The 14,140-nt window shown below is 45.9% G+C and overlaps 4 protein-coding genes across 4 annotated transcripts; 1 reads left to right on the top strand and 3 right to left on the bottom strand.

The window, feature by feature from the left end:
• Positions 1-11: 11 nt before the first annotated feature.
• Positions 12-2,958, bottom strand: BO94DRAFT_529237 (dynamin-related GTPase DNM1). Its single transcript, XM_025610453.1, has 4 exons — positions 2,879-2,958; positions 2,648-2,806; positions 600-2,591; positions 12-534 (listed from the first exon to the last, which is right to left on the bottom strand). Exons 2-4 carry the CDS (start codon positions 2,744-2,746, stop codon positions 220-222), a joined length of 2,406 nt encoding a protein of 801 aa, XP_025461404.1. The 5' UTR covers positions 2,747-2,806; positions 2,879-2,958; the 3' UTR covers positions 12-219.
• A 260-nt stretch (positions 2,959-3,218) lies between these two features.
• Positions 3,219-6,443, bottom strand: BO94DRAFT_540859 (putative actin binding protein). The gene is made up of 4 exons (XM_025613005.1): positions 6,037-6,443; positions 5,794-5,981; positions 3,835-5,736; positions 3,219-3,617 (listed from the first exon to the last, which is right to left on the bottom strand). Exons 1-4 carry the CDS (start codon positions 6,239-6,241, stop codon positions 3,531-3,533), a joined length of 2,382 nt encoding a protein of 793 aa, XP_025461403.1. The 5' UTR covers positions 6,242-6,443; the 3' UTR covers positions 3,219-3,530.
• A 1,490-nt stretch (positions 6,444-7,933) lies between these two features.
• Positions 7,934-11,135, top strand: BO94DRAFT_480184 (AMP deaminase; the record flags this gene model as incomplete). The annotated part of the gene is made up of 4 exons (XM_025608781.1): positions 7,934-9,325; positions 9,377-10,497; positions 10,560-10,717; positions 10,771-11,135. The coding sequence occupies 4 exons, from the start codon at positions 7,934-7,936 to the stop codon at positions 11,133-11,135; spliced, it is 3,036 nt and encodes a 1,011-aa protein (XP_025461402.1).
• Positions 11,136-11,383: 248 nt separating this feature from the next.
• Positions 11,384-13,740, bottom strand: BO94DRAFT_570399 (uncharacterized protein; the record flags this gene model as incomplete). Its single annotated transcript, XM_025614807.1, has 2 exons — positions 13,028-13,740; positions 11,384-12,994 (listed from the first exon to the last, which is right to left on the bottom strand). Exons 1-2 carry the CDS (start codon positions 13,238-13,240, stop codon positions 11,384-11,386), a joined length of 1,824 nt encoding a protein of 607 aa, XP_025461401.1. The 5' UTR covers positions 13,241-13,740.
• Between the last annotated feature and the right edge of the window lie 400 nt (positions 13,741-14,140).

Below are 14,140 nucleotides of genomic sequence, written 5' to 3'. Positions count from 1 at the left end.
CTCTTTCACTTATAAATTAAACATCATTGCCTTATAGTTCACACGAAGCTACTGTGTATTACTGCGGCTCATGTAGTAAGCCAAACTCTAGTGTATAATTACAAAAAAAAGCAGCATCAGGATCCTCCCAACGTTATCAGAACCAAAGGCCGAACTTTGATGTCTTATGAGAACATAATCCGGACGAGACCCCTTCCTGTCAGCTCCAATACACGAAACTTACAGTACTTCGCCAACAATCTTCGCTGCTTCCTTGTATGTGTCTAGCAGTCTTTCACACTTCTCTCTCTCCGCCTTGATGCCATCATCCTCATAAAGAAGCTCCGCGAAAAGGTCTTCTTTATAAAGCTCGCTCACAAGCCTATTTTGCACAACATCTTTGCTGTGATTGACAAGGAGATGCATGATAGCCTTAGGAACTTGATCAGCAATAGTTTCCCTCACAATATTAAAGTAAGAGGAGATTAGCCGACTAATCAACTCTGTCTCCACCATTTCACGGTCAGAGAGAACCGCCTCAGAATCTTCCTTGGGCTACAATAACAGGTCAGTATGTTGTTTCCGTCCAGCACAACTGAATGAAGGGGAAATAAACTTACAGCGACACCGACGTCGCCACTATATTCTACAGGAGCCACGTACTCCTCAGCTGGTAGGGCAGTAGAACGCATATCCGTTCTGCGAATCCCGTGGCTGATGTTTGCTTCGTTGAGGTTGGTGTATTGACGGTTCTGGCTCGAGAGCTGAGGCAATGAATTGGCAGGTTGTGGGCCGTCCTTGCCAAAAAAGTAGTTGAGAAACGAATCGCGCGTGGTGTTGGTGGTCCCAAAAGCCGCTTGAGAATTTGCATGCGCACCATTTAGTGTTGCCGTCACGCCACCTTCTTGTCCTTTACCAAACTGAGGGGACATGCTCCTGGTACCCTTTGCAGGTTGACTCCTGACAGGGATATTCTGTGCCCTTGATTCCGACTGCTGTTCGTCTTCATCTTCGGGGGACGCAGTTGAATTTCCATTCAATCCTCCAAGCTCTTTCAGCCGTCTCTTCTCCCGCTTTCTTCGGTCATCGGCTAATACCGCCCGTCTTTCCTGTTCCTGTTTGTTCTGAATGACGGATGACATGGCCGCTGCTGCGCCCAGGAAATTTGGATGGTTTGTATTGATATAGGCTCTTTGTATGGAGATGAGTGACTCAACGTACGCTGAGCAGGGCCCGAGACGCTCACGAAGGAGATCGGAAACCACCTCTATCAGTTTTGCCTGGAGCCGTGGGAAGCGGAGAAGTTCCTGTGAACCACACGTATGGCAAATCTTTATGAGCTCTTCATAGACTAGTTCAACACACCTCTGACTAGGAGCCTCTAGCATTTTTATCTGGGGCTTAACAAGTAGGTCAAAGGCTAGTTCTGGAACGAAAAGGCTTGGACGAGGGCCAGTCGAGTTCCGGATAGCGGTCCTAATATCCGTGACAGTCAAGTTATGTGTCGGATCAATCGTTTCGAGAGAATTGCCGAAAACGGAGTTAAAGATATAATATATTCTCGCCCCTCCACAGAGCTCTTTGGTCGATATTTCAGAAGATGTTCCGTCAATGGAAGATATGAAAGAAGAAGCAAAGCGCGTCATAAGTTGCAGAATCAAAGATCCACGGTGCTCTTTCCCACTGAACTGTTTGTTGCCATAACTTGCAAGTTCTTGCTGTGTTTGACCCATGAGTGTATTGAGGCGCGCTTTGATGTCGGGTAGCCGATCTCGGATATGGGACATCAAGGTTGTATTCAGTGTCTTCGCGAGGAACTGCGTACCACACCGATTTGCCATATTCCGATAGGCCGGATGATGTCTGAAGAAATCGACTTCAGCATGAAGAGCATCGGATAAGGCCTTTCCCGACTGAATATCTTGTTGTGATCGATTGACAACACCAATAAACCCCAGCTTCAGAGGATAGACACGTCCGGAAAGGATATCCATAGCATTTGTGCCATGATCCATGAGGTCGAGCTTGGTCAAAACTCCAATCGTTCTTCGGCCCATGGCGTCCACTTGACGAGCAAGCTTCAGCGCTTCGGAATTGACAAGATCAACATTGGCAGGAGAAACTGCTAAGATGATACTGTTCGGCTTCGCTATATATTCAAGTATCAGGGCCCGAGTTTGCTTTTCGATATCAGACGGTTGGTCCCCAATAGGCACTTTTGTCAACCCTGGCAAGTCAACCATCGTAAGATTGAGTACATGGGGTGAGAATATTTTGAGATTGATGGGTTGTCTGTTGATTCCTTTATTGCTTCCGGCTATCCTTGCAGTTTCCGCTTCAATCTCCTGCTTAACCTGAGCAAAGTCGTCGAATTTGCGGCCAGGAAGATGATGAAACTCTGCCCATTCATACTGTCCCGCGACGCTTGCAGCTGTATGAGGTATATGAACTTCGTCACCTTCGGGCCTGTCGTGTCGTTCGCTTGGAATATTTATGAGTTGTAAGATCAAAGGGCGTCTTGTGACTATGCCACTCCCTCTTGGTAAGAAGTCTCTGCCAACAATGTTCTCAAGTACAGACGATTTGCCGGATGATTGAGACCCCACGACAACCTGTGCAGCTGATCAGTACCGTAGATTGATGGCACCTTGTCCTCTGAAGAACTTACAATCTGCGGCAAGTCAAGAGAGTCATTTCCGATCGTATTGAAAACGAGATCTTGGAGCTTGTTGACAGTTACAAGCAAATCTTCGCTAAGAGCTGTCATCCTTGGATAGTGTCTAACAAGTCAGTTCCCCGCTGTTCTGCTAGTGGTAGGGGAAAAAAACTGTGTAAGAATACGACCTGTTAGAAAGATCGAGTGGGTCTTCTTGACATCAACACAACTTATAGGGCTAACCTTTTGTTAACGTTTCATATATTGAGGAAAGAAGTATCACAGTTCCGAATCCATGCAGCGCCTTTTATCCTATTTCGTACTTTCCAGTGACAATTGTTACGGACTTACTCCATAGTAGAGCGTTAAGGTCAGAGGATCATGTGATTATTACTAATAGAATGCGGAACCGATTCCAACAGTTTGATTCGCCCAGTTCAAAGAGCCTATCTGGGCTACCAAGCAAGTAGATAGACTATACTATCTACTATCTACTAGGGATGTATACTGTCAAACCTGTACCCGGGATTTCTTACCGTCAGGTCAGTCTGTGATACCACCAACTACTTGGCCAATGACAGGTGTAAGACGTCATCAATTTTCCTGAGGTTGTAGCCAGCTTCAGATCATACCATTGGATTGATACAAGTCTTCAAAATGTACACCATGATCGATAACAGCCGCATACCCAGTATACCTAGTACAATTACAAAACATGAAGGCGGAGTACAAGCCCACAACACTAAATGTAAGGGAGCAACATCGTCCTTCCACGGCCATACACGAACTCTTGCCCCTCTGCTTCACACGTCTTCCTGCCCAGCTGATAAATGTACGGGGCTGTCTCGCGCCGTACATTTGTACAAACTACAGGCCATCGTCTTTCACACGTTGGTCAATTTGCAAGTTGTACATAGTTTGCGGGGAAAAGTCCCTTCTTTCCAAGGTATTCACCAAGCCACCAATCATCGTCGGGGAATTCCTGGGCAGCATGGGTAATGACCCAATAGTTAGCAGTGATAACTTGGGCTATAGCTGTTATAGTAGCTCAAAAAAAAAGGAAGAAAAGGATAGGAAAGGAAAGGAAAGAAGAAGGGGGAAACAGGAAAACAACAAAAGCAAAACAGAAAAAAAAATCCAACGCTAGGAAAGGAAAGGAAGAGGAGCGAGGAGCACAGGCTGAATTATCCATGACTTACAATATTTGTTATCTCAGCGCCCTCCGGAAAGCTTAGTTCATTGTCTTCAGCAGCTTCGTAGTCGTACAACGCCGTCGCAGTCGACTCATTGACTGGAGCTGGGGCCGGTGCTGGGGCTGGGGCTTGGTCGGGAGACTCGGTAACCCTCATAACAGGCACTGGGGAATTCATCTCGACCTTATCATCCTGGACGTCCGACACGTCCTGAATTCGTTGCTCGTCTGCAATGATCTCGACATAATTACTGGGGAAAAGGCCTCTATGCCCCTGGACATTGGACCCCAGCCACCAGTCTTGATCGACCATTTCGATGTTAGTCACATACTCGCCTTCCCTGAGTTCTATCTCGTTATCCTCCGCTTTCTCGTAGTCATACTGCACAAGGGCTTGAATTCCCTTTTCTTGGAGTTCGTCGCTAACAGTAGCTTCGGCTGTTGCACGTCCAAGGTCGTGTTTATCATCTTCAAGGTCTTCATCTTTTGGTACTGTGTGTTGGAGGCTCTGAACAGGTATAACTTGTGGTGGGGAGCGTTGTTCATCATGGACATCTGTAAGTCCTTTCCCAACTGGTACAGCAATACGTATGGGTGAAGTCTCGCGGGCTGGCGTCGGTGGGGTTGGGGAGCGAGGTTGTTGCGGCGGTGTGGGAAGTGATTGATGAGCCACAGATTCATGAGAGGTTTCCGACACCTGAGAGCCAGCCTGGAGGCCAGGTAGAGGTACAGTATAACCACGATCCAGAACAGCCTCTTGTACCGGAGGAGGGTCCGAAGAACCTTGGGAGAACTGATCCCTAATGGCATGAACACTTGGTGAGTTCGGGGTATCTGTTTGAGACGAATCATTTGAGACAGGCTCCGATGTCTGATACGTTTGCGGAACGTCACTGCTGAATGACTTGCCAGTGTGTGTAGTTTGAACCGGAGCCCAGGCTTTTCCGTTGTATGAACTTTTCCAGTCCCCTCTGTCGCTATGCTGGCTTTGGGAGATTGTATCGGTGTTGGACGAATGTGACGAAACAGAAATGTTATCTAGTCCCCGTTCTCTTGCTTTCCGTTCTGCCCAGAGCTGCGCAGGTGTCTTACCACCCTCGTCGGCAAATGTGCGGCTTGCACTCCCAAATTTTGCTACTGCTGCATTCGGCTTCGAAGTGGGGACACTGGGCAGGGGTGGCTTTGTCCCTGTAAAGGTTGAATTGACACCGAACTTATTCGACACTTTCGGCTTTGGTAAGCTGGTCAGGCGCTCTGGATTACCAAGCGGTGTTACATCCTTGACTGGCTCTTGGGAGTAGTTAGTCTCACGCTCATTGCTCCCGGAAGAGGCACTTGGGTTCTGGGCTTTGGAACGAATTGCAGCGATATCGACTTTTCCAACAGGCTCGTATGCGCCTCTCACAGGCTCGGGCCGTTCATCACGAAGGTTGCCTGCTTCACGTGCCTGTTTCCTTATTGCGGCAATATCTACCTTCCCAACAGGCTGATAGCCACCTTTGACAATATCACCACGATCCTCAGGGACATTGTCGAAAGTAGTGTTTGCCGCAACGTTTGATTCCGACTTGAGCTTCTGGATATTCACCTTCGTAGGATTATAAGCTGGCTTAACCTTTTCAAGCTCGGTCCTGGTAACTGGTGGTGCATCGGGGCCCCAGCCATCGTTATCACCCTCATCTTTCCTAATCCGCCGCTCTGGACGAGTTGCTCCTGTACTCAAATCAATGGCAGCCGTTCGGCTAGGTGTAAAAACCGGCTTCGTGGATACTGGTGGTTTGGGCGTCAGAGAAGGTTGTTGAGTTGTGCCGGGAGTGTACTTTGCGCCAGATGCATCGCCAACTTTCTGTATGATTCCCTCGGCGGTTAAGTCTCCCTCTGAACGAGCTGTTATTTGTACATGATATCCCTGTCAGACTTGCGAGTTAGGCATCTGCTGTTTACACGTGTTCAGGTGCAAACTAACATGCAGGAACTTGGAAACAGCGGCCAGATGACTGGTAAAATACCCTTTTGTTCGCTCTGGGACGCCCTCCCCACACCAGGCAATGAGAACGTTTTTCGTGAGCCCCGTATTGGGGTCTACAACTTTGACATAAGCGAACTGTATTTTCCCCTCGGAAAATTCATCGATAAGATCCACCAATTCACCGGCTGGAGACTTGCGGTTAGTTATAATTTAGTGGTATCATGTGAGGAAGCGACAGACCTCCGGTATCCTGAACCTTCAAGACACTTTCCTTGTTGCCACTATCTCTCTGGAATGCATTTACGAGAGGCGTGGAGACAGAGAAGATCACCCATTGCCCGTAAGTAGGGGAACCCATGCCAGAACTGGGAAAAGACGAGTTGATCACATTTTGATAGCTCTTTGATATAGACGGTCCATTAGCTGATAAATTTAGAGTCGCCATTTCTATCAGCTTGTTAACCACGGAAGCAGCTTGCAATGACGGTGTAGAGTACTATAGGATATTCCCTATTAGATGTGATGTGTAAAAGAAACAGCAGGTCAAGTATGGCTGCTATGAAACAGTTGGTTTGAATAGCAATACCTTTCTTGAATAAGGTGAGTAGTGTTGAATAGTTTGCAGTAGAATCAGGAGTGGTTGTGTCTGCCTAGGGGATGTGTTCAGACTAGCGGGATACGTCACACCCTACTCCGTACAGAGTGCCGGAATTCGGAACAACCATGAGGCGGTGCACTTCTCTTCTGTATGTGATTCTCAAGAAATAAAATACTTTCAGAACGTTTCAACACCTCAATAATATATTGAAGCTTGAAATAGAGATTCAAATATATCAATAATACTATCATTATCTACTAACTACAGAGCACTATAAGTGGAAATTGAAAATGCCCAATAAATCATACAAACACTGCGATGACGCCTTATTAGTAAGGCAATCCAGCATTTTATTATATTAATTTCAAGATTACTTCCAAAACTGATAATGAAAAATCTCAGTATATATAGATATATGGTTGTGACATTATCTTCATATTGAGTTCGGAACCCAATAATAAGGTAAAATCCACTTACACGTTCTACAAACATTTCAAATTACAGGGCTTTCCGATCGTTGACCTGAGCGGATTCATAGAGCAACCCCTGAGGTGGCGCGATTATACTACTAGTACTAGCCTAGAAAGTACAAAAATAGTCTATTAATAATAAATACTAGCCATATAAATAATGCCTTGACGGCCTATTGTTGCTGTTAAAAGGGATATTAGTATATAGAGAATAACTAGTATCACTATTAATTAGGGGACAGGACACTATTGGTATAATTAGTAGTATATCAGCTTTTCTAACGAATCCTATCGAGACTTAATTGCTAAATTGATAATATATTGCTATAAGTATTAGCAGGTTGTTTTACTGACTTTGATTGAAAAGATAGATGTAACTGATGGTAGTACTGTTGCGATTGTACTGAATATGACCACTCGGATAGTGTAAAGGCGAGATAGAGAGACGTCTCAAGAGCTCTCTGGTGTATACCTTTTACTATTACCTACTAGGAAGAGGCTGGATTGAGAGTATTATGTACTACTTACTATAGTGGATAGTAATGGATATACCTCATACTATATGTATCAGCTAATGTGATAGGTTGTGGAAAGCCTTTAGTATTTCTATACCCTGTACAGAGTGCCACGTACGGAGTAGTACAATGCCAGGGTGAGGGGGTTTCAATACCGAGTTGTACCCGTGTATTTATTACACGCTATATGCCCTCTTGGCTAAGTGGTGACAATTATACCCTAATTCAGCTTGGAAGAAATCACAAAACTTACCTACTGGAGACACTATGCTAGTATTTTTAATTATGTAAATATACCAAACCCAGTAATTAGTTCAATCTTTTGAATCGAGGAAACTAAAATGAGAGAGACCTCATGATATACAGACCACATTCTGGACTGTGGACAGCTCTGCGTATTGAGGAAACAATTACATAAACTTACTCATACATTCTGCGGTGAGGCCTAGGTTGTCCATACTAATTTTGAAGCAGCAACCTAAACCTAACCAGTGTCACAACAACGGTACTGAAGCAACTGTGCTGTGTGCGACGATTGTGACAACCGTCAAGGGATGACTTCTTCACGGTCAAGTCATGCACCCAGGCTGGATGCCAATGCCAGCACACCTCAAGATTTATCAAAAAATTATGTTGATCAACAAACATATAACAAAAATGCCACCAGTCCTTTGTTTGTTCCTGGGGATGACGGGATAGATCATACCGAAACGAACAACAGCGACCTTGATTCAGCAGAAAAGGCGCCTGGGAATATTCTTCCAAGGGATAGACAACTGAAGACTCCCACTTACGATTATGCCTTTGAAAAGTCAATGAGCCACGCCGAAGCGAAACTCTTTTACCAGCATCACCAGATAGCATCTCGGAACGTTGATGGCGAATGTCCCAACGAAATATCAGCTATATCAAGTTCAGTAGGCGACACCGATCCTAAAGACATGGCAGGGTCACCTCCAGCGATTGGACTTGGCGCTTTGCCGACCACTCAGCGAAATCTAAGTTCCCCGAATGGAAATCGTATCTTTGACCTTCCTGCTTCCCAACAAGCCCCCGAACCACATGGTGCGCATCTTATAGTCCGACAAGACGATGAAAGCACCTTGCCGTGTCCGGACAACATGGGGAATGTCAGCGACTCTTTGGGAACTGCGCAGGGCTTGATGAACATCTCAGCCGATAGCAGCGCAGTTACCTCTGAGTTAAATGTTATCTGTCGCAAAATAAGGGGGCTACTCGATAGGCGGTCAAAGTATATGCAGCTATCATTACAGGGACCTGAGGATAACCCCAAAGACCATCCAGGATGGGAAGTCTATCCCCCTCCGCCGGAACCAGCTTGGGACAATGAGAAAGACATTGGGAAGAGTGCCGATAGCTCCCGCGTTGACCAGAAAAAGCGAAAGATGGGCCAGGATATTGGGGAGGATTTTGACATGGCCCAATGTTTGCCACTGCCTCAAGAGTCCTCCTGGGTATATAGGCTTGATGAGAATAGTGTGTACCAAGTTTATGAGAGCGATGCAGCGGCTGATTCCCGGCGGCCTGTCGTCAATATTCCTTCCTTGCGGGACTTCTATATGGACCTTGATGCAGTCACGGACGTATCAACAGACGGGCCCGCGAAAAGCTTCGCGTTCAAGCGACTGTCCTATTTGGAAGGAAAGTTCCAGCTCTATGCGCTCTTAAATGAATACCAGGAGATTGCAGACTGCAAGAAAGTCCCTCATAGGGATTTTTACAATGTTCGAAAAGTGGATACGCATGTTCATCACTCTGCGTGTATGAATCAAAAGCACCTTCTCCGTTTCATCAAGAGCAAGATGAAAAAATCTCCAGATGAAGTAGTATTGTTCCGCGACGGCAAACATCTGACGCTGAAAGAAGTTTTTGAGAGCATCAGTTTAACCGCTTATGACTTGAGTATTGATACACTTGACATGCATGTATGTCTGAAACTAATTACCCAAAGCGATCTGCAGCTCACTATGTTGCAGGCTCATACCGATTCTTTTCACCGATTCGACAAGTTTAATCTCAAGTATAACCCTGTGGGTGAATCTCGACTGCGCGAGATATTTCTGAAGACGGACAACTTCATCAAAGGACGCTATCTAGCCGAGATCACAAAGGAGGTAATTTCCGATCTGGAATCCAGCAAATACCAAATGGTAGAATGGCGTATTTCCATTTACGGAAGGTCAATCCAAGAATGGGACAAACTTGCAGCCTGGGTCGTTGACAACAAACTCTTTTCTCCCAATGTCCGCTGGCTGATCCAGGTACCTCGACTGTATGACGTTTATAAGTCGAGCGGCATGATGGAGAATTTCGAGCAGGTCATCACCAACGTCTTTCAACCATTATTCGAAGTGACAAGGAATCCCGATAGCCACCCCAAGCTCCACATCTTCCTGCAGCGTGTGGTTGGGTTTGACAGTGTCGACGACGAGAGCAAAGCGGAGCGGCGACTGTACAGGAAGTATCCAATTCCCAGGGAGTGGAACACGAAGCAAAATCCACCTTACAGCTATTGGATCTATTTCATGTTCGCCAATATTGCATCTCTCAATACTTGGCGCAAGCGGCGTGGCTTCAATACTTTTGTCTTGAGGCCACACTGTGGCGAGGCTGGAGATCCCGATCATCTTGCAGTGGGTTACCTATGCTGCCACAGCATCAGTCATGGAATTCTCCTGAGAAAGGTTCCTCTACTGCAATATCTTTACTATCTTGACCAAATAGGCATCGCTATGTCGCCTCTCAGCAACAATGCCCTGTTTCTAACATATGACAAAAATCCATGTGCTAATTTCTTCAAGAGAGGTCTTAATGTTTCTTTATCTACTGATGACCCCTTGCAGTTTGCTTTCACCAAAGAACCCTTAATTGAGGAATACTCAGTTGCTGCACAGATCTACAAGTTTAGTGCAGTAGATATGTGTGAGCTTGCTAAGCATTCAGTCGAACAAAGTGGCTTTGAGCTATCTTTGAAGAGGAGATGGCTAGGTAACGACTGCTGCCTACGGGGAGTTCCAGGAAACAATGTTGCCAAAAGCAACGTCCCTGACATTCGTGAACAGTTTAGGCATGAAACATTGATTGGAGAATTGACCCTGTAGGTTTCTATGGTTCCCCTAGCATGTGATATTACGAAGTTTGGCTACTCGATAGGGAGAGAAATATTTGTATTGACTGTGTGATGTTCAGAATTGACCGTTATGCGCATACTGGAGATGATGCAACAATTCGATTGAAAGGTCTCGCTGCAGTCAATCACCCGGGGCCTTTACCTTCGGTGCAACCAAATGCCGGCGTGAGAAGTGATTCCAATTCAGGTATGCTGATATGCACATGAGTATCGAGTGCATTCCTTCTCATCTTACCATAGGCCCGTTGATATGCGCCGAAGAATTGTCGAAATCTGAGCAAAAAGCCAAGGTTGAAGTTTGCAACTTGGCCACTCAACCTGGGAGTCAAAATACCATGAAGGGCGCGTGCATTGAAGGGCCCACATTGCAAGATCTTGAAGCGAATGCCGTGACTACGCCTGGGGAATTTGCCACGTCCTTTGGCAGTACAAGTACTGCTGGCATAACTGCGCATAGTGCGGACTGTGTGCCAGAACAAAAAATCTTCCCAGGTATTGTGCATGAAAGGGCTCACCGACATAACATGCCAATTGAAGGACTAGCTGAGGATGACAAGGAGGAAGGTTCTGGTGATAGCGAGGCTACCAGTAGTTTCACGGTATAGCATAGGTATTTGAGCGGTCTCGCCGGTATATTCAACACGTCTGGATGTGGGTCTACCGCTTTTGACCAGCAAAAATAATCAACTTTAGGATTGTTCAATTATGAGACCGAATATACACATTGTTGAGCCCCTTTCGACCAAACAGCTACATCCAGAACAATCTCTTGTGCTGCAAATTTAAACTGCGGTGATTATGCAATGGTATATACTAAGCGTCTTTCCCCGGGACTGCATATTTATGGGACATGTCAAATCGCCCAACTGCCCTTTCGTTCACAGACCCCCCATGTTCCATGATCGCCATCACCTTCAGTCATCCTGGGCCGCTTCCTAGCCCACTCTTGTATGTATAAACGCAAGGCAATCCAACGCATGCAACCCCCTTTTGCTACCCTTTTGTCCATTGAATTCCCGCTCATTATGCTGACATAACCTTTGGCATCTGTCTTTAGATCATCGCGCCTAAGATCAGCGACAGGGATACCGGAAACAATACTGAGTTCATAATCATAATAGCGAGCAACACATGGATAGCCCAGGGACAGATAATTGTATATCTGAGTAACAACGCTATCATTGAGTTCACGATCCAGGTCCTCGTCTTTGCTGATATGCTGATTCGTGTGCATGGAGGCTTGGACTTCCCTGGAGTAAACGGGCGGCGGCTTTTCGTGTTCTGTGAGCGTCCCGGTTGAGCATTTAGGAGTAGGCTCCCCGGCATCTCCACTCACACGCATGCACACCGACCGCGAGTCTTCAGAATCAGGAAATTTGCTGGATCTGCACGTCCCCATCCAAAGTCCACCACCATCACAATTATCGAAGAGATGAGAATTCGCGTACCAAAGCCCGGGGGGGTGATACGACTTGTCCTGTGGGTATTTATGTTCAGTACTATTGCTCTCACATATTGTGGTCTCTGGAGAGAAACTTTGTGGAAAGACAAGATCATCTCCAAGCATCGGTGGGCTGGGACCTTGTTTTGTTTGTGGTAACCCAAAACCGGTAGTCCAGTTTCCACAAGACTGGGTGGCTCCATCGAAAGAACGACGATCAATAGATGGAAAATGTAACCTTTTTGTTCCGGCCATTGCACGATCACACATCTCGGCTTCCTCCTTATGTCTGCGCAAGTACTCGAGTTCCCATGGCAGATCTGCAGATGATGCCCGCCGGTGTTTGCCTGATGGGAACAATCTTGTGCGGACTTGTAGCTCGTCCTCGTTCACACTGTCCTCATCTTCTTTGTCAATGGCAAAATGATCCACTGGCTGATAGACTTGTTCATTTGGGAAGGCCGCAAGTGCCTGTTCTTCAAGTTGTTTTTCTGCAGAGCGGGTCGCTAGAGCTAGCACATATTCCGAGTATTCGTTTCCGTGGTGGGATTGCGGGTTGTTTTCCGATTTCGGAGCACGTTGGAGAAGGAGGGTAGGGTGCGATCCGTGTGCTACCGAGCATCCGGAGGCATCAGAAGCCTCGCTGCAGCTAGAGGGGATTGCAGGGAGGTCGGGAACTCGAAAGGAATGCCTCCTGGTTTCCTGGCGTTGTTGCAGACTCATGTATGAGAATGGCGATTCTCTAGAGACGTCAGATGCATCGTCTGCAGGCGGGTCCCTAACGATATTGATATTGTTTGAGACCCGGGGTACTCCCGGTATACTTTCTTCAAAGGATAAAGTATGCTGCGTCTGCTGTCGACGAAACGAACGTTTCTCTGTTTCCACGAGTTGTGGTTGAAATTTTCTCGGATGTGAAAGCACGGAGCTCCTCTGTTCCTGAAGGTGAGATTCTCCTAGTCTGGCCTGCAGATGCCTATCCCTCGACCGTTGGAAAGATGTTTGGGTGGTCCCGTTTTCGGACTGTACGTCATTCGTTTCAAAGCCATCGCTCACAGGCTGGTTCCGCCTCACAGCTTCGAAGTCATTACTTTGTTGAGACAAGTTTGATTTTGTCTTAGGGGCCCGAAGACACCTCTGCTTGAGTGGATTGAGTTCTCGAGATGACAACTTCACCTGGTGAACTCGGGAACTGCGTGATGATGTTTCGATAGGTTCAGGCAGAAACCTCCTAACCCTTTTATCTGATGTAGTACTCCGATGAGACATCTCTTTGTCTTTGGCAATGATGAACAGCCACGGAGCCCCCTTTGGTATAATTTCTTCCAGATCCAGTGCCTCATTCCAAGGTCACGGAATATATTAGTAGCACTTGACTGTAGGGGTTGCGGCATTCCTATACCTCATATATCGGCACCAACATAAAGTGGACTCAGGAGGCCAGAATACATCGGTGGCGTGTCACAGCTTCTAGGAATGCATTCTAGCTGGCTCTTCCCCGCCTGTCATGTGTCAATCCGCTGTCCGCTGTCGCGGCCAGCATGTACATGCCAGCATCATGTGACAGCACTACAACTAGTAGGATTACAAGCATGCCACACGCTTACTTATCTTGATAAGTAGAATCACGAGTTATTTGTAGTGTCATGATAACACACTAGACATCAGCGCCCCACTAGTGGATACAGGAGATAACTGATGTTAGGATCATGTGCTCTTGAATTCTGTTACTTATCTGATCACCTGCTTCGAGTTCGGGCCATGCTGAGCTACCCGTGATATATGCTTAACATAAGCTGAACCCCACTAAATTGGAGGTTTAGTTTTTATTGAATTAATAAATTAGATGAAATAACAGATATTATTATTCCTCTTCAGAAACTGATTTCTAGATATGAAAATAAAGGGGGAATGAAAAATAAGTGTAAACAATGACAATATTGGAGATGGCCTGGTTGTTATAGATACATAGGGAGATGTGGAACAATGTGAAGTTAGCCTTAGGAATCAGATTAAGTCTTATATTGTGAGTCTATATGATGCAAATAATATGTATATATAAATATAAAACTGATTATTAATTTTATAAAGTCAGTATAGTAAATATTTTATTAAGTTATTTAATTATATAGATAGCTTAATTAAGTAATATATTTCTTTATGTATTTT

This window comes from Aspergillus sclerotioniger (assembly GCF_003184525.1).
Source record: "Aspergillus sclerotioniger CBS 115572 chromosome Unknown BO94scaffold_59, whole genome shotgun sequence".
In the NCBI taxonomy this organism is placed as follows: domain Eukaryota; kingdom Fungi; phylum Ascomycota; class Eurotiomycetes; order Eurotiales; family Aspergillaceae; genus Aspergillus; species Aspergillus sclerotioniger.
This window is presented reverse-complemented; position numbering and strand designations above follow the sequence as displayed.

Excerpts from the sequence above, each read along its gene's own strand:
- BO94DRAFT_540859 (XM_025613005.1), bottom strand. The coding sequence starts at position 6,241 with ATGGCGACTCTAAATTTATCAGCTAATGGACCGTCTATATCAAAGAGC. Across the intron at positions 5,982-6,036 it reads GAAGGTTCAGGATACCGGAG|CCGGTGAATTGGTGGATCTT; the intron begins GTCTGTCGCTTC and ends GCAAGTCTCCAG. Across the intron at positions 3,618-3,834 it reads GCGCTGAGATAACAAATATT|GAATTCCCCGACGATGATTG; the intron begins GTAAGTCATGGA and ends CATGCTGCCCAG.
- BO94DRAFT_529237 (XM_025610453.1), bottom strand. The coding sequence starts at position 2,746 with ATGACAGCTCTTAGCGAAGATTTGCTTGTAACTGTCAACAAGCTCCAA. Across the intron at positions 2,592-2,647 it reads CTCTTGACTTGCCGCAGATT|GTTGTCGTGGGGTCTCAATC; the intron begins GTAAGTTCTTCA and ends TCAGCTGCACAG. Across the intron at positions 535-599 it reads GTGGCGACGTCGGTGTCGCT|CCCAAGGAAGATTCTGAGGC; the intron begins GTAAGTTTATTT and ends CTGTTATTGTAG.